The 25,000-nt window shown below is 37.9% G+C and overlaps 1 protein-coding gene and 1 long non-coding RNA gene across 2 annotated transcripts in view; one reads left to right on the top strand and one right to left on the bottom strand.

Moving 5' to 3' along the window:
* Positions 1-25,000, bottom strand: part of LOC137617794 (uncharacterized) — a 372,403-nt gene that overhangs the window by 270,288 nt on the left and 77,115 nt on the right. Inside the window, exon 2 of the long non-coding RNA XR_011039661.1 lies at positions 5,269-5,318. This is a non-coding gene — a long non-coding RNA (uncharacterized lncRNA). The remainder of the gene's footprint in view (positions 1-5,268; positions 5,319-25,000) is intronic.
* The window catches only part of glob1 (globin 1), a 496,433-nt gene that overhangs the window by 436,250 nt on the left and 35,183 nt on the right, over positions 1-25,000 (top strand). The window contains 1 exon segment of the mRNA XM_068347754.1: positions 2,615-2,719. Coding sequence (XP_068203855.1) covers positions 2,615-2,719 — 105 coding nt within the window.

The raw sequence follows: 25,000 nt of genomic DNA, 5'->3' as shown, positions 1-25,000 counted from the left end.
TAATAATAATAATAATAATGTTATTACTAGCGAAGCTACAACCCTAGTCGGAAAAGCGGGATACTATATGCCCAAGGACTCCAACTGGGAAAAATACCCCAGTTGGCGTGCTTGAGCGTATACTCTCGCAAGGATAAGCTTTCTAGCTTCGTTACAAGAGGGCATAACAGATATTCTTAGTTTTTACAGTTTGACAACAGAGGTTCATGCGATTTCGATCGTGATCCAGGAAGGAAGAGAATCTTATCATTCAATATTTGTATTCCTTAATAATTGGGTTATTATTATTATTATTATTACTTGCTAAGTAACAACCCCAGTTGGAAAAGCAAGATGCTATAAGCCCAGGGGCTCCAACAGGGAAAATAGCCCAGTGAGGAAAGGAAACAAAGAAAATAATATATTTTAAGAACAATGACATTTAAATAAATATTTCCTATATAAACTATGAAATCTTTAACAAAAAAAGAGGAAGAGAAACGAGATAGAATAGTGTGCCCGAGTGTACCTTCAAGCAAGAGAACTCTAACCAAAGACAGTGGAAGACCATGGTACAGAGGCTATGGCACTACCCAAGACTAGAGAACAGTGGTTTGATTTCGGAGTGTTCTTCTCCTAGAAGAGCTGCTTACTATAGCTAAAGAGTCTCTTTTACCCTTACCAACAGGAAAGTGGCCACTGAACAATTACAGTGCAATAGTTAACCCCTTGAGTGAAGAAGAATTGTTTGGTAATCTCAGTGTTGTCAGATGAATGAGGACAGAGGAGAATCTGTAAAGAATATGTCAGACTATTCGGTGTATGTGTAGGCACAGGGAAAGTGAACCGTAACCAGAGAGAAGGATCCAATGTAGTACTGTCTGGCCAGTCAAAGGACCACATAAGCGGTAGTATCTCAACGGGTGGCTGGTGCCCTGGCCAACCTACTACCTATTGTATCAATAGAAATATGTTATTAGTGACCAATATTATGTTTCGAGACTTATTACCGTAAACACTAACCCACTGAGATTTGCCGCCGCTCTGTTGTTTGTAAAGTAGGATCATCATATCTAGGTTGATGACTTTCCACTTATCCGGAGTCTAATTGCTTGACTGATTGATTTGAGATTTTCTGGCATTCTGACATCTAAGGTCATTGACGCCAATTATCCGGAGTCTAAGCTTATGGCTAAAGCTTTCGACAAGCTCATCTCATTATTGATAATTTCTAAATAAAAAAAAAATATCGTTGCTAATATAAGAGAATGTCTTCTAGTACTTAACACACCCACCAAGAAATTGTAGTATTTAACGAATCAGTCATATAATCATAGGTTTAAAGGCCGCTCGTGAACGGCAGGGGCATGGGACAGTGACAATGCCCTATCGACAAGGACAATGCCATACAGACTGCCCATATAAACATACAATCAGCGCCCAAGCCCCCTCTCCACCCAAGCTAGGACCAAGGAGTGCCTGGCAATGGCTGCTGATGACTCAGCAGATAGACCTATAGGCTCCACATACCCCCCATCCTTAGCTCACAAGGATGGTGAGGTTGCAACGACCCAAGAAACTAACGAGTTAGAACGGGATTCTAACCCCAGTCTGGAGTTCACCAGTCAGGGACGCTACCACATCGGCCACCACAACCACAGTAGTAATAAGAGCACCAAGATAAGGCGAGGGATTCTGCAAAACTAATGTTGGCTTAACATAAATAAAACCAACTGATATCAGTGATTCAAAACAAGGTTCTTCCTATCATGTGGTGGCCGATGTGGTAACGACCCTCACTAGTGAACGCCAGACTGGGGTTCCCGTCCCGCTCTAACTCTTTAGTTTCTTTGGTCGCTGCAGCCTCACCATCCCTATGAGCTAAGGATAGGAGGTTTGGGTGAGCCTACAGCTCTACCTGCCGAGTCATCAGCAGCCATTTCCTAGCCCTCCTTGGTCCTAGCTTGGGTGGAGAGGGGGCTTAGGCGCTGATCATATGTATATATGGTCGTGTCCTGCTGGATAGGGCAATGTCACTGTTTCTTGCCTCTGCCATTCATAAGCAGCCTTTAAACCCTTAAAACGAACAGTTTTAGAACTTGTCATTACGAGTTCAATATCAGCACCAATTGACAACTAAACAGAACATAACATTTAAATGCAATAATAATAAAACCCTTTTTCTTTTCAGAGAGTTTTTGATGATAGGACTCTTATCTATAACTTTTCTGATTAGAGGATATTATGAAAAATTACCCTATCTTCTTGGAAAGCCTCAACACCAAAAGAACTAGAGTCAATTCTCTTTAGTGAAGCCGATTTGCCACGACTCGCAGTGGTGCCATTTCAGCTCGGAAAAGTTTCTGATCGCTGACTGGCTGGACAAGACAATTCTAACCAATCAGATAGCAGGAAACTTTCCGAGCTAAAAGGGCACCGTTGCGAGTCTGTGCAAATGCACCTCATTAAAAAGAAATTGGGTATAGTATTACGAACACGGTGGCACTATCCGGGGAGATCTGAATGTAAAGGATGATCAGAATTATATTATATTATATTTTATTGTTTTGAGTTTAATTATTTTCTTTTTATATCGCTTTGCTGACATTTCAACCTCCTTTTTTCTCCTCCACAGGTTATTTGAGACTCATCCGGATGTGCAAGAGGTCTTCATCCCCTTCCGGGGGCTTCCGATGGAAGAGGTGCAGCAGTCTAAGGAACTTCGCTCACACGCACTCAGGTGAGAGAGAGAGAGAGAGAGAGAGAGAGAGAGAGAGAGAGAGAGAGGAGAGAGAGAGAGAGAGAGAATCCTGTCTAAATCAAGTAAACGTGAGTTATTCTACAACCCTCTGTAACACATTAAGCTGTTAATGATAAAATGAGAGAGAGAGAGAGAGAGAGAGAGAGAGAGAGGAAGAGAGAGAGAGAGAGAGAGAGAGAGAGAGAGAGAGAGAGAATCCTGTCTAAATCAAGTAAACGTGAGTTATTCTACAACCCTCTGTAACACATTAAGCTGTTAATGATAAAATGAGAGAGAGAGAGAGAGAGAGAGAGAGAGAGAGAGAGAGAGAGAGAGAGAGAGAGAGGAGAGAGAGAGAGAGAGAGAGAGAGTTGTCCTAAACAAGGCATGCAAGACTAAAACTAATAAGAATAGATCATTAATGACCTCTCAGTATCTTCTGAGAGAGAGAGAGAGAGAGAGAGAGAGAGAAGAGAGAGAGAGAGAGAGAGAGAGAGAATCCTGTCTAAATCAAGTAACCGTGAATTATTCTACAACACTCTGTAACATATTAAGCTCTTAATGATAAAATGTGAGAGAGAGAGAGAGAGAGAGAGAGAGAGAGAGAGAGTGAGAGAGAGAGAGAGAGAGAGAGAGAGGAGAGAGGAGAGAGAGATGAGAGAGAGAGAGAGAGGAGAGAATTTTGGACTTCATAACATTTCTGAATTATATATTTTCTTCCGCGTGCTTAGATATCTATATTTGACTATGAGAGAGAGAGAGAGAGAGAGAGAGGAGAGAGAGAGGAGAGAGAGGAGAGAGAGAGAGATTTGACTTCATAACATTTTGAATTATATATATTTCTCTTTGCGGTGCTTACATATCTATATTTGACTATGAGAGAGAGAGAGAGGAGAGAGAGAGAGAGAGAGAGAGAGGAGAGGAGAGAGAGGGAGAGAGAGAGGAGAGAGAGAGAGAGAGATGACTTCATAACATTTCCTATTATATATTTCTCTGTATGTGTTTAGATATCTATATTTGGACTACGAGAGAGAGAGAGAGAGAGAGAGAGACTTCATAACATCTCCAATTATATATGTCTCTGTATGTTTAGAATATGTATATTTGACTATGAGAGAGAGAGAGAGAGAGAGAGAGAGAGAGAGAGAGAGAGAGAGAGAGAGTTAACTTCATAATATTTTCAATTACATATTTCTCTGTATGTCCTTAGATATGTATATTTAATTATGAGAGAGAGAGAGAGAGAGAGAGAGAGAGAGAGAGAGAGGAGAGAGAGAGAGAGAGAGAGAGAGAGATGACTTCAAAACATTTCCTATTATATATTTCTCTGTATGTGCTTAGATATCTATATTTGACCATGAGAGAGAGAGAGAGAGAGAGAGAGAGAGAGAGAGAGAGAGAGAGAGAGAGAGAGAGAGAGAGAGAGACACTTAATTGGTGGATTAGGTAGAATCAGCTTAAGTACGATATAGAGTCATTGAAGATAATACGATACGAGAGACCTATTTTTTATCATTTTCTATCTTCTTGGGAGCCGATAAGATGAGCAAGCTATTACCCTCATTCATATACGTCAAGGACAATCCCCAAGGGCCATCATATGGAAAGAAATATCTCGATGTCATACAATTATCATCCTGACATGAATGTTACACTATATTCTAAATCCCCCCCCCCCCCCACCACCCCTAAAATCATGACCCCTTTAATTAAAATCCTCTTTTAGATATGAGAACTGTTTCTATACACTTGGTGGAAGTTTAGGAGATGAAAACGGCCAAAATTAATTACATAATTTGTAGCCATCAATCTTAACCTAATTACTTTTGCAACATTACATCTCAAGGCTATAATTCATAATATAATATATAATGTAATTTGACATTTTAATTATGATTTAATATGGTAAGAACGACAAAACTTAGTATTACAAATACTTTAAATAATGGCCTCATAAAACAAAGTTTGTGTATACTATAAATAACGTTTAAACTAAACTTAAAATCTCATCTAAAAATTTTAATAAATTTTTTCTGAGGAGGGGAAAGTTGGTTTCCAAAATTCTTGGTTAATCGTAATAAATATAGTTCAAAATGTTGAAAGTTCCGCTTTTTGTCGCCTTTGTCGTAAATCTGAAATTTTGAGATGCAAAACATCTATTCATCTTATATATATATATATATATATATATATATATATGTGTGTGTGTGTATATATATATACATATATATATATATATATATATATATATATATATATATATATATATATATATATATATACACACATATATATATATATATATACACATATATGCATACATACATACATAAATACATACATATATGTTCAAATTACTGTATATACATCTGTCAAAGGTTTATATAAATAAAAAAATAATAACTAATGTACGATAAAGTGAAATAACAAGACGACAATACAATTAAAAAAGACCCTCCAGGTGAATCAACACAAAGAAATAAAAAACAAAATCAAATAACATACTGGAATTTATAAATATGTCCTGAAAAAGCTACCAGTCTACTCACCAAGTAGCGAACCCACGGCCCTGCATGGAAGTCTGTTGTCGTGTGGGCACCTGGGGAGAAGAAAATAAATTATTGTGAAACAATTCTTCGCTTAAGGGATTACCTACTGCACTGTAATTGTTCAGTGGACATTTTCCTCTTGGTAAGGCGAGAAGTGACTCTTTAGATATGGTAACCAGCTCTTCTAGGAGAAGGACACTCAAAAATCAAACCATTGTTCTCTAACTCTTGGGCAGTGCCATAGCCTCTGTACCATCATGGTCTTCCACTGTCTTGGGTTCTCTTGCTTAAGGATATACTAGGGGACTATTCTATCATATTTCTTTTCCTCTTATTTTGTTAAAAATTTTTGTTTATAAAGGAAATGTCTATTCTAATGTTACTGTTCTTGAAATATTTTATTTTTCCTCGTTTCCTTTCCTCACTGGGATATTTTCCCTGTTGAAGCCCCTGGGTTTATAGCATCCTGCTTTTCCAACTAGGGTTGTAGGTTAGCAAATATTAATAATAATAATAATAATAATAATAATAATAATAATAATAATAATAATAGTTAAATCCTTTAGCCTTACTGATAACACTGGTCAAAAGTTTAAGATTTAGGAATCCTTTAGATTTAATATCAAAATTCTACGTTGGTCATACATAGATCAGTCTGACTTCATTGCCATCATTGATAATCATAATGAACACAATTCACGGGGAGGGGGGGGGGAGCGAAAAAAAGATTATTTAGCTAATCAACGTCTACACAATATGGAATCCATAATGAAAAAATCATAAAAAAAGGTGACATAAGTAAGTAAAATTCCAAAATTAATTACAAAATTTACAAGAAAATAATTTGATATTGTAAGAAAGACTTATGAAATAGAACTCTTGGGTATACAGCGAGCCTAGGTGCAATTGGGGGAAAAACTCATGAGTTGTTGTATAAATAATATCAAGAGATATTAGAGAGGTTGGACAGCAGGGTGGAAGAAATTATCCTAATAGTAAGACTGTAACAAGGGAGAACGCCTAAGTGCCAAATGGGCGGGGGCTGAAAAGACCCAAGTAATGCCTACAATGTAACCTTTGAGGTGCACTAACAGCAAATTCTGATATTTGCTCTTGGAAAGGTTAGGTCAGCCTAAATCCTGAGCATGACAAAAATATCAAGATAAATATTTGCATTAAGCCCTATAAAGCAAATACAGTATCTAGATTGCATAATTTCATTAACAATTCAATTTTTGGATATAGTAAAACTGACCTGCCAACACCACTTGGCGATATGCAAAACAGAAAAATGTTAGTGATATTACTCTTCCAACATTTATAAGTTTATAGAGATAAATAACATGATACTAACTATAGTCAAATCTTTTTAGTGAGGCAGCTCTGCACCGACTCGCAGGGGTGCCCTTTTAGCCTGGAAAAGTGTCCTGATCACTGATTTCTGGACAAGATCATTCTAAATAATCAGAAAGCATGAAACTTTTCCGAGCTAAAAGGGCACCGCTTCGAGTCAGTGCAAAGGCGCCTCATTGAAAAAAAAATTGAGTAGACCTCTTATTGTCAGTATTTTTGTCACAGAAATCATTGAAGAAACCATGAAAGTAACAAATAAGTCACACAGGGCTATATAGTACAGCAGCCAGGTGAAAGTATTGTAGGTTTGATGAAACAAGCATAGAATTAGGTCCATAGGTAGACCACGCTTCAGTGGATTTTTCTGGATAAAGGGCATCCTCAAATTCGACCTATGCCAGGAAGTAACCATCGCTTATTTGAATGTTTTTATCTTGTATTACAAACCATACAGCTATAACCTTACTGTCCCTATAACAGTTGAAATGGTAAACAATTACTAGTCTTAGCAAAATATTATCATATTTTTTACATAATATTAAGATTTTGAAATCAGGACTACTTTCTTCAATCGCGTCAAACCACCCAGAATTATTTTCTGTGTTTTTGTAGGTAGCAGAGGTACACACAATGGCTTATTATTGTCTAATTACAACTTAATTGAACGGAAGTGTCCAAACAATTATTGTTCTCTTTGAGCTACGTCACTCAAGAGTACTGTCCATAAAACCGTCCTCTGCAATCATTCTTGCATCCACATCATATGAGTTCACGTTTGCCAGTCTTCGTGTGGACCATCACACCCAAGTAGATGGGCAGAGGTGTTCCCCTTCCTTGATTGAGCCTTACTGTACATGGGGCCTCCAGATTCTTTCGACACAGTACCATGCTGTTAGACATCATTAACAGCGAAATCGTGAGCACTGGCTTGGGCACTGTTGAAGAACTTCACTGTTTCTTGATATTTAGCCTATTCAACACCATATCAACTAACACTATCAGAGACACTGCAACAAGAATTTCCAGGATGGTTGGTTCATAGGAAACACCAAACTGGATTTCCCCTTGAACATTTCTCTCTCAATTATATTCGCAGCCCTGGCAAGATGAACAACATCACCATTAGTATTGTACTCACGTGATTTTCTCACAACTGGTCCACCATCTTTGTTAGAAATGAGCACTACATCTCAGCCTTGCTTGTGTACTTCCATCTCTGGAAAGTACGCTAATACTTTCTTTTTGCGGTCAGTGGAGTGGACGTGTCGTACAACATCAGTTCCAAGTTGTTCTAGCCTAGTTGTGCACATATCGCTGAGTTTGAAGATAGGTGCAACTAGACTATCCATAAGTATCTTCAACATAAGATATCAGCTCAGCAAATGTAAGGCCATCTTTAATTTTATCCACACCAGATTCATATGTTTTTGTTTCTCTAGTTCGGTTGTATGAAGAGAATAAGCATGTCAGATGGTACTGGGGTTCTGTGCAATTGTGTCTCCTGAACTCAGTTTGACCAGTAGGGATTTGTCCTGCAATTTCATTGCAGCTTTCCTGGTCTTGATATAAAACCTAAATGTTGATGCTTTTCAAACCAAACTCCCTTTTCTAACCATCATTCTTGCAAGTGAACTTCTTTAAGCTTTCAGCAGAGTTAATCAGCAGCATCTGAGGGTTTCTACATTACTCAGCGCGCTGTAGTTTTGTTCTGTTGTAAGAGAGCCTACATGAGTTGCGTCACCTGGCCTTTCGCTACTGTATTGTTTCTTCAAGGCCATTCCCATCAGTATTGAAAGATTGATTGATGTGGGTAAAACACTTCAGCAATTGTCTTGTACCCCGCTCCCCGTGTGGGACGTGTAGACTTGGCTGGAGAGTGAAGCACCTCCGACATGTCTTTCTGACAAAGAAGGAACTTGCTTCAGTCAGTTTCTATAACCAGTATTGATGTCCCAGGCTGAAGGGGATCTACCATCTTGTAAACTTTAACTATTTAATATGCCACTAGAGTAAAAACTAGAAAAGAAAAAAAAACAAAAACAAAGCGTTCACATAGCACCACTGCTATGGCAGATACAACATTCGACAAGATATTTTGGCACTTGAACTCCTCTCATGGAAGGACTTTGGAATGGCCCTATGGCCCAATATCTTCCCATGCACCTTTGTTAATTGGCTAACAAATTTCATGCTTATTTCATCAAACCTACAATCCTTCAGAATATTTCACCTATCTGCAGTACCAATAGACCTATTGAGGCCAAATTAGCGCAAGACCCAAAGAACCTAGTTTACCTTTGAAAACAACCTACAGAACCCAGTTTTCCTTTACTATTATTATTATTATTATTATTATTATTATTATTACTTGCTAAGCTACAACCTTAATGGGAAAAGCAAGATGCCACAAGCCCAATGCGGTGTAAATATGAAGTAGGAAAAATTGCATTTACTTGGACTACGAATTAAAAATAACCCAAGGACCTAAGGATTCCAGTCTCCAAATCATATCCATAAGTGCTTTTCCATTTCATTGAGCGGTGATTCACAGCAATAGTACATGGCACACTTATGCTTATGTGACAGCGGTAAACAAAACAAAGCTGGCAACATAACAAAGCATCACTAAAATGCTTTCACTGGTAATTACTTTGGTCCCAAAATGTTGAACAAATGTTTATTTCCAAACAATTACAAACGGCTCCGTAATGTCAAACTGACAATTATGCAAATACCAGCAAATAAATGCATAAAAACTCCCTGTCAATTAAGTCACAGAAGTTTATTTGATCACAAACTACTTACTTCAAATAAAATAAGTAGAAAATGGGACTTTAATTCAGAAAGAGTTGCAACGGCACAAGAACTCACAAATAATTGGAATATTTTAAAATAACATTGTAATTTTCAATAAATAAGAGTTTGACCATTAGTACCAATAAAAAATCTGAAATAAACTTTAAATGTAGAATATATATGTTTTTATTACTGATTACATGATTAAATTTGGCCTGTCGACGTTGTTGTTGTTGTTATTACTCGCCAAGCTACAACTCTAGTTGGATAAGCAAGATGCTATAAGCCAAAGGGCTCCAACAGGGAAAATAGCCCAGTGAGGAAAGGAAACAAGGAAATAGGCAATGCTTTCATTTACATTTAATGAGAAAGGGTTAATTACAAAAGGCACGAATATCAAGAGAATAACCCACAGAGGAAAATCACTTAAAGGTTTTTAAAGGCCGCTCATGAATGGCAGGGGCAAGGGACAGTGACATTGCCCTATCGAGTAGGACAATGCCCTGGAGACGGACCCAAGTTAGGACAATGGAGGGCCAGGCAATGGCTGCTGATGACTCGGCAGATAAGACCTGATGCTCTCCCAAACACCCCATCCCTAGCTCACAAGGATGGTGAGATTGCAGCGACCAAAGAAACTAACGAGTCTGAGCGGAACTCGATCCCCAGTCTGACGTTCACCAGTCAGGGACGTTACGACATCAGCCACCACAACCACTATCAGTGAATAATCAAGTAATACAAATGAATGCACGAATTAAGTGTTTTATACGTGCAACATAAGGAGGTTCCGGCAGTTGCAAGTCCTTTAAAGCCTATATATAAAAAAAATTAAATAACCCTTCCTCTTATTCAAAACTAATTATTATGTAAAGGCAAACCAACTTCACAATAAATCTATTCATCTATTTTCAAGACATTTGAATTCACAGGAACATACACATACTCTAAGGTAAGATAATAAAGGAAAAATTAACCATACAATTTTTATAGTGCGCAATCTCTTATCCGCTCGACATGCCCTGGTGTAATACTTTCAAATTTACTTTACGAAATCAATGATTCTTATCTCTTGCTCTCTCCTATTCTGTGAACAAGTTGAAAGAAATCATATATTTTCGGTCCTTACTATTCAAAAGCGTTTGAATTTCGGAAACTATATGACAAGATATGAGAATTTCGAGGAAAATATTGTAAGGGTTTGTATTTTATCATGATCAGCAAAGCTGTATAGGTCAGGGCCACCCATACTAGGTTGGTTTGCTGTGAGCGATCAGACGAAAATCTCCCACTATCACCAATCCGTAGTGTCCAGCGTGGTGATGGAAACTAGCCAACCCCGAGACATGAATAAGGATATGTCTGAGGCTTTTGTCCTGCAATTTGTTGTTGATATATATATATATATATATATATATATATATATATATATATATATATCTATATTGATATATATATGTATATATATACATATACATATATATATATATATATATATATATATATATATATATATATATATATATATATATATATATATATACATATATATACACGTGTGTGGTTGTGCAGTTTGCACACGTAGAAAAGATAAACAATGCAATAGAAATAAAATTTTATCTATCTATCTATGTATACACACACACACGCACCCACACACACACACACACACACACACATATATATATATATATATATATATATATATATATATGTATATATACACACACACAAATACATATACTTGAGTGTGTTTTTGCAGTTTGCACACGTTGAAAGGAAGAATAGTGCAATAGAAATTATTCCACATCAAGTAAAAGTGTTTAACTTCAAAGAGGTAAAAGCTTACTCGTAAAGGAACAAAAAGAAAACAAAAAACAGTTACGCAAGAGACCATGACATGGTAAAGTTTATATGTCTGGAGGACATACATTAAAGAACTATTTCGCGAAAAGCCAGCAAACATTTTCCAGTGGTTGTTCCCACCAGAACGGAATATAAAAACCCTCAACTTTGTCATTTAGTATTACTTCTACAAACGCAGAATATTTTGTCTACATTACCACCACCTCCTCCTCCTCCTCCTCCTCCTCCTCCTCCTCCTCCTCCTCCTTCTTCTTCTTCTTCTTCTTCTTCTTCTTCTTCTTCTTCTTCTTCTTCTTCTTCTTCTTCTTCTATTAGCGTGTTTTTCCCCCATTCGTATGGGGTAACACGGTTGCCTTCTTTCTGAAGGACTTTGCTTTGGCTTTTAGGGTGGACCGTAGTCCCGACCGGCTGCCCTGCCTGACATCGCCTAGACCCCGGTAGTGTATATTTGTGTGTTGTACCAACCACCATCGCCCTTCCTCAGTGCAGCGAGGAGTCATGACGTAGTTAGGTCGACAATATATAACCAAAATCAAAGGCGTGCGCTCTAGTCTCGGGTAGTGCCATAGCCTCTGTACCATGCCCTTCGACTGTCTTGGGGTAGAGTTCTCTTACTTGAAGGTACACTTATTTTTCGTCCTTTTTTTTTTAGTTTTTATAATTTATATGTGAAAGATTTATTTAAATGTTATTGCTCTTAAACTTCTCTTGTAGTACATTTCCTTATTTCCTTCCCTCACTGCTGGATCCCTTGGGCTTATGGCATCCTGTTTTTCCTACTAGGGCTGTAGCTTAGCTAGTAATAATAATAATAATAATAGAGATTATTGGCCACTTTTATCAACGGCATATCCAGGTTGTCTTTAGTCTGTGCTGCCATCTGTCCCACACTTTTCACTCAAATGTTAACTACTGCACTGTAATTGTTCCATGGCTACTTTCCTCTTAGTAAGGGTAGAAGAGACTCTTGAGCTAAGGTAAGCAGCTCTTCTAGGAATAAGACACTCCAAAATCAAACCATTGTTCCCTAATATTGGGTAGTGCCATACCCTCTGTACAACGGTCTTCCACTGACTTGGGTTAGAGATCTCTTGCTTGAGGATACACTTAGGCAAACTATTTCTTTTTCCTTATTTCCTTACCTCACAAACCTATTTCCTTCATCCCATAAATATTGCTGAATATCTTTCATCCCTTTATCCTTAATCACCTACAAACCAAAATGAACCTATCACCTACGGGCTGCATCATTGCAAGAGCCCGTCCTTGGCTGCAAGGACCAGGCAATCTTCACCAATAAGCCATTTCCCCAGTTGGAACCGTTGGGCTTATAGCATCTTGCTTCTCCAACTAGGGTTGCAGCTTACATCATTATCATTATTATTATTATTATTATTATGATAATAATAATAATAATAATAATAATAATAATAATAATAATAACAATAATAATAATAATAAATAATAATAATAAAAATAATAAATAATAAAAATAAAAATAATAAAAATAATAATAATAATAATAATATATAAAAATAAAAATAATAAAAAAAATAATAAAAACATAAAAACAAGAATAAAAATAAAGAAAAAATAATAAAAAATAAAAATAATAATAATACTATTATTAATAATAATAATTATATAACATCTAATTTGTTCAAACAGGGTTACGATTGTGACCTTTCCATGACTTAGGGTCAGGTTTGGCTATATTTCTATAATGACCATTGTCACTCTCAATGTATAGCTCTAGTCTAGAGCTTTTTATTTCAATTAGCTCCAGTTCACATCTTGAGATGACCCTTTTTCTAATCGATATTACTGCAGAAAGGGAAGGAATCTAGACTTTTAAATCCCTTATTTCAGAAAGAAATTAACATTAGATTCACTAATCAGTTTCATTTATATTCAAACGGTTTCATTACTAGAATATATAGAATGATGGCAGCTCACTGAAATCGATACAACCAGATAATACTACTTGAGGAAAATGCCGATATACTAACCATACTAAAAACTAATGCTTGGAGGAATAAAATTCCAGAGCCTCAGGTACACTATTCTATCTAATTTCTCTTCCTCTTCTTTTGTTAAAGTTCTTATAGTTTATAGAGGAAATATTTATCTAAATGTCGTTACTATTCTTAAAATATTTTATTTTTCCTTGTTTCCTTTACTCACTAGGCTATTTTTCCTGTTGGAGCCCCCAGGCTTATAATATCTTGCTTTACCAACTAGAGTTGTAGCTTAGCAAGTAATAATAATAATAATAATAATGATAATAATAAATGATAATCATAATAATAATAATAATAATAATAATAATAATAATAATAATAATAATACCCATCCCCATATTTTACTCACACTGCGACTAAAACAACAATTGCAAATGCTCTATATTGATTAGTATGCAATTTGAGGATATATCTTCTAGTATAAATATCCAATAATTCAACCAAAGTCAATAACTCTTTACTGTAAAGCTAGATAACAATAGCGTTGACATATAGATTTCCATACTGGTGATTGTATATTAACAAACATAGTCACACACTATACAAGCATTCAAAATAATGTTGCAGAAAATGTGCGCGCGTGCGTGTATATATATATATATATATATATATATATATATATATATATATATATATATATATATATATATATATATAGTAAATATACTGTATATATATACACAGTAAATATATATATATATATATATATATATATATATATATATATATATATATATATATATATATATATTTTATATATACGCGTTAAGCCGATCCCCTAAAAAGAAATTTGGTAAATCTTGAATTAATTCTTAGTAAGGCAAATGTGAAACAACGTAAACAACAAGAGATGGATAAAAAAGAAAGAAAAAAAAAAAAAAAAAAAAAAAAAAAAAACCAAGAGGAGGTTGATGAGAACAGTCTGAGACACACAAGGATATACGTAAGGGAACGGCATAAAGTTAGAATAAATACAAAGAAAAAAAAATGATCACCATCTCCTATGCCTATTGACTCAAAGGATCTCGGAAAGGAAAAAAAATGATAGGAAAATGTGCAAGAGGAGCAGAGGAATCGGCTGGGTGGAAAAGTGGCTTTGGAGTGTCAAAGGGGGGCAAAAATAGTGGTGAAATAGAGGTAAAAGAATCGGTAACGAGACAGTCAAAGGCTTTCGAGGATTGGAGGGCGACATATGCAAAGTGGCGACCAATAATACTAACAGGGGAAAGAGAAACTTTTAACAAGATAGGACTCCTAGTTGAATAGAATGGAACAAAGGAAGAGGAAAAGGATATTTAGGAAGAGGAAAAGGATATTACGGAATATCAAACTCAAGGGAAAAAAGGAAAGTCAAAATCATGGTTAATTATCTCATTAAAGATAGAGATGGAATAAAAAAAAAAAAGGGATAACGATACAAAATAAATAAACATAAAGGTGTATGGTTTCAGTTCCAATATCATCAGAATAGATGCGCACCAGAACGTCAGCCGGGCAAGTCAACATCCCCCCCCCCCCCAGCTGTGGAGCCAAAAAACAGCAGTGGCTTCCCAAGCTTAAACTCACGGTCCCCGGCTGGGATCGATCTGCTGCCATGCGAATGCTAAGCGAATGCGTTACCACTGTACTAGCAAGTAGGCTAACTAAGGACAGATCAATATAATCATCTTTAAAGCAGAGATCATGAAAGAAGGGAATTGTGATCGACTTAGTTGGAGAAAATGCCTTGAGAAAAGACTCCATTGTTAAGAATAGTGGCGAAATAACGAAAAAGACGCACACACATTCTCTATTGTATTTCAGGGTTCTCTTTCTTAATTAGCACAGAAAGTCCTTGAACTACTTCAGAAAATAACTGCGCATAAAACATTATATACGATCAAACAGGGCTTATGAGAATTATATTTCTAAATTTAAATTTTTTTTTTCGATCAATATAACCTAATATTTTGGTTTTGAGCAATTCTCAAGGTTATTATCTAAAGTATCTATCACGCAGTGTGTGTGTGTGTGTGTGTGTGTGTCAACTGCTTTAATCTCAAAGCCAATTTTGTCGATCTTCCATGAAAATAAAAGTGTTGGCAGTATATCAGAAATATGATCACACCATCAATAGAATATTCTTTTGCCTCTTGAACTTCTCCAGTTTCACAAAATGCGACCCTTTTCAATAATGTCAATAGGTCAGAGGTCAAACCATTCACAAGGGACAAAGAATACAGTTTTGAAAGTTTGCATCACACGTGGATGCTGTAGCACTGCTTCTATTTCGAGGGAGAACGAGAGGATATTTTATAGATTAGATTTTACTGAGAAAATATACAAATCATACACTGGTACATAAGAATAACATACAAATATTTTGTCCAATATACAGCTGATATTCAAAGGCTAACCATTACACAATATTTAATTCATGACATTAATGAATTTACTAGAATAATGATATTAATATACACTTTGTATAGACTTGAATCCCTGTGATCCATATGAAAATAATCCGAGAATAATTACTAAATGAAGAACAATGGATATTCGATGCATTATTATATGAAATTTACAATGACTTTGCTGTGATCCTCAACGTTAATGAGTAGTGTTGAATATCTTTTCTAATTCTAATAATGTGCGACTTCAGTGGCTACCTTCTTCTTGGATAAGGGTAGAAGAGACTCTTTAGCTATGGTAAGCAGCTCTTCTAGGAGAAGGACACTCCAAAATCTAACCATTGTTCTCTAGTCTTGGGTAGTGCCATAACCTCTGTACCATGGTCTTCCACTGTCTTGACGATACACTTGGGCACACTATTCTATCTTATTTCTCTTCCTTTTGTTTTCTTAAAGTTTTTATAGTTTATAGAGGAAATATTTAATTCAATGTTGTTACTCTTCTTAAAATATTTTAGTTTTCCTTGTTTCTTTTCATCACTAAGCTATTTTCCCTATTGGTGCCCCTGGGATTATAGCATCCTGCTTTTCCAACTTGGGTTGTAGCTTAGCAAGTAATAATAATAATAATAATAATAATAATAATAATAATAATAATAATAATAATAAACCTCTTAACTACGCGCCTGTGCGTACAGTTACTTCAAATTCTTACTAACATCAATTAGGTTTGCCAGTTTCATCTCATGGAAAGGATACTTATCATTGTTACCCTCACCCTACTATTAAATCATCCTTGTGCACTTATCAACATTAGTTTTTACTCATTAATTCGAAGGGCGGTCTCCAATGGAGAATCTAATGCACAATTTGTAGATAACTTGTAGTGATATGAAATTATATTATACTTTTTGATGGGATAAATTGTCACATTTTCTTCTTTTTCTTCTTTCCACTGCTGTAACCAACTAAAGGCAACTATATTAATTCTTTTTTTAATGAGGTGTATTTGCAGAGTCGCAGTAGTGTCCTTTTAGCTCGTTAAAGTTTCATACTAGCTGATTCGTTGGACGAAATAATTTTAACCAATCAGCGATTAGGAAACTTTTCAGAGCTAAAAGGGTACCCCATATGAGTCAGTCCAAAAGCACCTCATTAAAAAAAAAGTCGAGTATAGTGACACGCCTTCCTGAATTCAACATTTCCTTACTTTCCCAATTTTCATTACTTACAATTCCTCTTCTTTCAGTGTCATGCCATTCATAGTCAACCCTACGGAATGATCTTAGTCGGGTAGTTGAATCGGTAAAACTTCAAAAGTTCAAACTTCCAGCAAATGTTTCTATGTTGAACAGGCTGACATAAGACTTTTTATAGTTTATATGTGAAATATCTGTTTTGATGTTAATGTTTTTAAAATATTCTATTATTAATTGTTTTTTATATAGTTTATTTATTGATTTATTTCCTTTCCTCACTGGGCTATTTGTCCCTATTGGAGCTCTTGCTTTTCCAGCCAGGGTTGTAGCTTAGCTACTACTACTACTACTACTACTACTACTACTACTACTACTACTACTAATAATAATAATAATAATAATAATAATAATAATATGGGAATCTCTGCAACAAAACGACTTAAACAGCAAGATCTTTGACTGGAAGTTGCGTGTGACTACAATGAGATCCCCTTTTGACCAAAGCACTTGGATGAATGTTCGAACTAAAGGCCTTACCCATGTGTTGACTGGCATGACATAGTCGCTTTACTTAGTAATACCTACTGGACGTGAAGAGACTCATGCCGTCCTTAACTAAAGTATTCCGGATGGAGAATCGAACCCTGGGGCAAGGCCTTTAATTTGGACATTCACCCAAGTGCTTTGGTTACAAGGGGATCTCATTGTAGTCTCACGCAACTTTCTGCTACACACACACACATACATATATATATATATATATATATATATATATATATATATATATATATATATATATATATATATATATATATATATATATATAGAGAGAGAGAGAGAGAGAGAGAGAGAGAGAGAGAGAGAGAGAGAGAGAGAGAGAGAGAGAGAGAGAGAGAGAGAGAGAGAGATTACAATTTATGATTGAATTTAATGTACTAAAATAGGATCTGGAAAAAAAAAAACTTTTTTTGTAAATAATTTCCCGAACCATTCCAAAAAGATACCAGATCAATATAAAAACGGACAAGCTTCAATCTTGATCAAAATACTAGTGTACTCGAGCCGTCAAAAATGACGTCTGAATATTTAGATATGCACATATTACAGATTCAACCCTTCCCACACCCTCAAACTTTCCTAACTGCAACATGATGATTCGGCAATTTGTGGGAGTGTTTGGTTTCCGAGTGTACGTCTCGGGGTACTCCCTCTCACCAGGGTATGACTATTCCCCAACCCCTGATGTGGACTGCGTGTTCACCTATGTCACAGTTGAATAGACCAACCAATTATCTTAAGATACAATTTGTGAGAGTGTGTGGCTTCCGAGTGTACGTCTAGGGGCACTCCTCACCAGGGTATGGCTATTCTTCTCACCCTGATGTAGACTGCGTGTTCACCAATGTCCTAGTTTAAGAGACCAACCAATCATCTTAAGATAAGGTCTACAGACCTGGCAAGGAACCTTTTCTCATTTCTGAAGACATTATAGCCTCATGTACAAGTGAGTCCCTCCTCTCAGACATGGGACAACTCTTTAGTCAAGAGGATGGAGGGGAAATGGAGATGACCACTTGGCCGATGTAGTAACGTCCCTGATTGGTGATCACCAGACTGGGGTTAGAGTCCTGCTCAATCTCGTTAGTTTCTTTGGTCGTTGCAACCTAAACATCCTTGTGAGCTAAGGATGGGTGGGGGGGGGGATTTGGGGGACCCTATAGATCTATGGTCAGTCTCTATGGCATTGTCCTGCTCAATAGGGCAATGTCACTGTCCCTTGCCTCTGCCTTTCACGAGCGACCTTTAAACACTCAGGAGCCACGAGAAGCCCAAAACCAATGAAGATATGTCGACCGGGCAAGCCCCTCTACCTCTGTGATGTCCAACCAGAGCAGTGGCCTCCCCAGTAAACAGCTTAAACTCACGGTCCCGGGCTAGGACCAATCTGCCGCCACGCGAATGCTAAGCGAACACGTTACCACTGAACTAGCTCTGAATTCACTTCAAAATCAATAACCTTCCGTTGTGAAACCATGTCAGTAACATTGAAACAATCATCATCATCATCATCATTATCATCATTACTTGCTAACCTACAACCCTAGTTGGAAAAGCAGGAAGCTATAAGCCCAGGGGCTCCAACAAGGAAAATAGACCAGTGGAAAAAAAAATAAAAAAAGGGAATAAAAAAGTTAAAAGGGCATTGCACAAGATAGCTGTCCTTACTACGCATCACTCCAGTCCGTGGTAAATAGGTCCCAATAATTGTTGGGGTAAAAAAAAAAAAAAAAAGTGTGGGACTAAGAATCCCATCCATTTAGAGGGCTATACTCTTCAAGTGACAGAGGTTTTAAAGGGGAAGGTATAATCATGCTGTATTTATATATATATATATATATATATATATATATATATATATATATATATACACGTAATATATATAATATATATATATACATAATATATATATATATATATATATATATATATATATATATATATATATATTCTGTGTCCGTGTGTGTATGCATGTATGTATGTAAAAAATAACGATAGATGACACGATATAAGCATAATATATCATAACCACGAAAGGAAAAGTGAAACATTTCATATATATTTGAGCGAAATAAAATAAATTACATTCTGAACACGGAATACTTTTACAGTTTAAATATTTCGAGAGTTATTTTGTATGATATTTAATATTTTCATGGAAAGCAAGCTTAACATTACGAAACTTGGTAAAACAAATATGAACTAGGCAAAATACGGGAATAGGAAGGTCAAGGGAATATTAAAGACGAGGATGATGAAAGATGTAAAGCCCTTTCCACACGATCGAGCATGCCCGACGGGTAAACAGTGATACCAGACCACAATACTTAGTAAGAATGAGGGTTAATGACGTCAGAAGCGGGAAAACCACAGACAGGGATCTGGCATTATACAGTGTTGCCAGATCCCTTACTTTAGTTTTCCCGCTTCTGACGTCATCAACCATCATTTTCACTGACTATTGTGGCCTGGTATCACTGTTTGCCTGTCGGGCATGCTCGATCGTGTGGATAGGGCTTTGCGTGTGTGGGGTAAATATGTAAGTATGTAAGTGAAGAGAATTTCTGTGCTTGGATTGATTTATATAATAAAAAGAGGTTGTGATCGGTAACCTAAATGAACAGAATTTGTGAATGAGAAGTGACTTAAAAGAACACAGTATTGTAAGTAGGTTTATCGAGTTCCTTGAACGAATAGGAATGGAAGTGTCTAATAGATGTGTTTGGAAAAGAGCTTATAAATTAGAGATACGTGATTTACATATCTAACAACACACTTGGAGAAAATGCTAAATTATAATTATTTCTAACATTATTATTATTATTATTGTTATTATTGTTATTATTATTATTATTATTACCTACGCTACAACCCTATTTGGAAAAGTAGGACGCTATAAGTCCAAGGGCACCAACAGGGAAAATATAGCTCAGTGAGGAAAGGAAATAAGGAAATAAATAAACTAAAACAGAATTAATGAACATTTAAAATAAAAAAAAAAACTTCAAGAACAGTTAAGAACGTAAGAAGTAAAATTAAAAAAATTCAAGAATTGAAATACACCAAGAGTCAACAGGATTAATTGAAAGAATAAGAGTCAAGTGCATAGATAATGGAAAGGTTTCAGTGAAATATAGGAGAAATTAATAACTTTACCTTTGTATGATACAAAGTTGATTGCAATGACTCAGACTTTAAGAGGGATAATATTAAATATTAAATTGGGCTAGGTATATGTTATACGCCAGGAGACTTTGACGACTGGCGTGTGTATGTTATACGCCAGGAGACTTTGACGACTGGCGTGTTCATGTTATACGCCAGGAGACTTTGATGACTGGCGTGTGTATGTTATACGCCAGGAGACTTTGACGACTGGCGTGTTCATGTTATACGCCAGGAGACTTTGATGACTGCCGTGTGTATGTTATACACCAGGAGACTTTGACGACTGGCGTGTTCATGTTATACGCCAGGAGACTTTGACGACTGGCGTGTTCATGTTATACGCCAGGAGACTTTGACGACTGGCGTGTTCATGTTATACGCCAGGAGACTTTGACGACTGGCGTGTTCATGTTATACACCAGGAGACTTTGGCGTGTGTATGTTATACGCCAGGAGACTTTGACCGTATGTATGTTATACGCCAGGAGACGTTGGTGACTGGCGTGTTCATGTTATACGCCAGGAGACTTTGACGACTGGCGTGTTCATGTTATACGCCAGGAGACTTTGAAGACTGGCGTGTTCATGTTATACGCCAGGAGACTTTGACGACTGGCGTGTTCATGTTATACGCCAGGAGACTTTGACGACTGGCGTGTGTATGTTATACGCCAGGAGACGTTGACGACTGGCGTGTGTATTTTATACGCCAGGAAACTTTGACCGTATGTATGTTATACGCCAGGAGACTTTGACCGTATGTATGTTATACGCCAGGAGACTTTGACCGTATGTATGTTATACGCCAGGAGACTTTGACGACTGGCGTGTGTATGTTATACGCCAGGAGACTTTGACGACTGGCGTGTTCATGTTATATGCCAGGAGACTTTGACGACTGGCGTGTTCATGTTATACGCCAGGAGACTTTGACGACTGGCGTGTGTATGTTATACGCCAGGAGACTTTGACCGTATGTATGTTATACGCCAGGAGACTTTGACCGTATGTATGTTATACGCTAGGAGACTTTGACGACTGGCGTGTGTATGTTATACGCCAGGAGAATTGAAATACACCAAGAGTCAACAGGATTAATTGAAAGAATAAGAGTTAAGTGCATAGATAATGGAAAGGTTTCAGTGAAATATAGGAGAAATTAATAACTTTACCTTTGTATGATACAAAGTTGATTGCAATGACTCAGACTTTAAGAGGGATAATATTAAATATTAAATTGGGCTAGGTATATGTTATACGCCAGGAGACTTTGACGACTGGCGTGTGTATGTTATATGCCTGGAGACTTTGACGACTGGCGTGTTTATGTTATACGCCAGGAGACTTTGATGATTGGCGTGTGTATGTTATACGCCAGGAGACTTTGACGACTGGCGTGTTTATGTTATACGCCAGGAGACTTTGACGACTGGCGTGTGTATGTTATACGCCAGGAGACTTTGACCGTATGTATGTTATACGCCAGGAGACTTTGACGACTGGCGTGTGTATGTCATACGCCAGGAGACTTTGAAGACTGGCGTGTTTATGTTATACGACAGGAGACTTTGACGACTGGCGTGTGTATGTTATACGCCAGGAGACTTTGACGACTGGCGTGTGTATGTTATACGCCAGGAGAATTTGACCGTATGTATGTTATACGCCAGGAGACTTTAACGACTGGCGTGTGTATGTTATACGCCAGGAGACTTTGACCGTATGTATGTTATACGCCAGGAGACTTTGACGACTGGCGTGTGTATGTCATACGCCAGGAGACTTTGACGACTGGCGTGTTTATGTTATGCGACAGGAGACTTTGACGACTGGCGTGTGTATGTTATACGACAGGAGACTTTGACGACTGGTGTGTGTATGTTATACGCCAGGAGACTTTGACGATTGGCATGTGTATGTTATACGCCAGGAGACTTTGACTGTATGTATGTTATACGCCAGGAGACTTTAACGACTGGCGTGTGTATGTTATACGCCAGGAGACTTTGACCGTATGTATGTTATACGCCAGGAGACTTTAACGACTGGCGTGTGTATGTTATACGCCAGGAGACTTTGACCGTATGTATGTTATACGCCAGGAGACTTTGACGACTGGCGTGTGTATGTCATACGCCAGGAGACTTTGACGACTGGCGTGTTTATGTTATACGACAGGAGACTTTGACGACTGGCGTGCGTATGTTATACGCCAGGAGACTTTGACGACTGGCGTATGTATGTTATACGCCAGGAGACTTTGATGATTGGCGTATATTATACGCCAAGAGACTTTGACGACTGGCGTATGTATGTTATACGCCAGGAGACTTTGACGACTGGCGTATGTCATACGCCAGGAGACTTTGACGACTGGCGTGTTTATGTTATACGCCAGGAGACTTTGACGACTGGCGTGTGTATGTTATACGCCAAGAGACTTTGACGACTGGCGTATGTATGTTATATGCCAGGAGACTTTGACGACTGGCGTATGTTATACGCCAAGAGACTTTGACGACTGGCGATGTTATACGCCAGGAGACTTTGACGACTGGCGTGTGTATGTTATACGCCAAGAGACTTTGACGACTGGCGTATGTATGTTATACGCCAAGAGACTTTGACGAGTGGCGTATGTATGTTATACGCCAGGAGACTTTGACGACTGGCGTGTGTATGTTATACGCCAGGAGACTTTGACGACTGGCGTATGTTATACGCCAAGAGACTTTGACGACTGGCGATGTTATACGCCAGGAGACTTTGACGACTGGCGTGTGTATGTTATACGCCAAGAGACTTTGACGACTGGCGACGTTATACGCCAAGAGACTTTGACGACTGGCGATGTTATACGCCAGGAGACTTTGATGACTGGCGTGTGTATGTTATACGCCAAGAGACTTTGACGACTGGCGTATGTATGTTATACGCCAGGAGACTTTGACGACTGGCGTATGTTATACGCCAAGAGACTTTGACGACTGGCGATGTTATACGCCAGGAGACTTTGACGACTGGCGTGTGTATGTTATACGCCAAGAGACTTTGACGACTGGCGTATGTATGTTATACGCCAGGAGACTTTGACGACTGGCGTATGTATGTTATACGCCAGGAGACTTTGACGACTGGCGTATGTATGTTATACGCCAGGAGACTTTGACGACTGGCGTGTGTATGTTATACGCCAAGAGACTTTGACGACTGGCGATGTTATACGCCAAGAGACTTTGACGACTGGCGTGTGTATGTTATACGCCAAGAGACTTTGACGACTGGCGACGTTATACGCCAAGAGACTTTGACGACTGGCGATGTTATACGCCAGGAGACTTTGACGACTGGCGTGTGTATGTTATACGCCAAGAGACTTTGACGACTGGCGTATGTATGTTATACGCCAGGAGACTTTGACGACTGGCGTATGTTATACGCCAAGAGACTTTGACGACTGGCGATGTTATACGCCAGGAGACTTTGACGACTGGCGTGTGTATGTTATACGCCAAGAGACTTTGACGACTGGCGTGTGTATGTTATACGCCAAGAGACTTTGACGACTGGCGACGTTATACGCCAAGAGACTTTGACGACTGGCGATGTTATACGCCAGGAGACTTTGACGACTGGCGATGTTATACGCCAGGAGACTTTGACGACTGGCGTGTGTATGTTATACGCCAAGAGACTTTGACGACTGGCGTATGTATGTTATACGCCAGGAGACTTTGACGACTGGCGTGTGTATGTTATACGCCAAGAGACTTTGACGACTGGCGTAAGTATGTTATACGCCAAGAGACTTTGACGACTGGCGTATGTATGTTATACGCCAGGAGACTTTGACGACTGGCGTATGTTATACGCCAAGAGACTTTGACGACTGGCGTATGTTATACGCCAAGAGACTTTGACGACTGGCGATGTTATACGCCAGGAGACTTTGACGACTGGCGTGTGTATGTTATACGCCAAGAGACTTTGACGACTGGCGATGTTATACGCCAAGAGACTTTGACGACTGGCGATGTTATACGCCAGGAGACTTTGACGACTGGCGTGTGTATGTTATACGCCAAGAGACTTTGACGACTGGCGTATGTATGTTATACGCCAGGAGACTTTGACGACTGGCGTATGTTATACGCCAAGAGACTTTGACGACTGGCAATGTTATACGCCAGGAGACTTTGACGACTGGCGTGTGTATGTTATACGCCAAGAGACTTTGACGACTGGCGATGTTATACGCCAAGAGACTTTGACGACTGGCGATGTTATACGCCAGGAGACTTTGACGACTGGCGTGTGTATGTTATACGCCAAGAGACTTTGACGACTGGCGATGTTATACGCCAGGAGACTTTGACGACTGGCG

The sequence above is a fragment of the Palaemon carinicauda genome, chromosome 24 (assembly GCF_036898095.1).
Source record: "Palaemon carinicauda isolate YSFRI2023 chromosome 24, ASM3689809v2, whole genome shotgun sequence".
NCBI lineage: Eukaryota > Metazoa > Arthropoda > Malacostraca > Decapoda > Palaemonidae > Palaemon > Palaemon carinicauda.
This window is presented reverse-complemented; position numbering and strand designations above follow the sequence as displayed.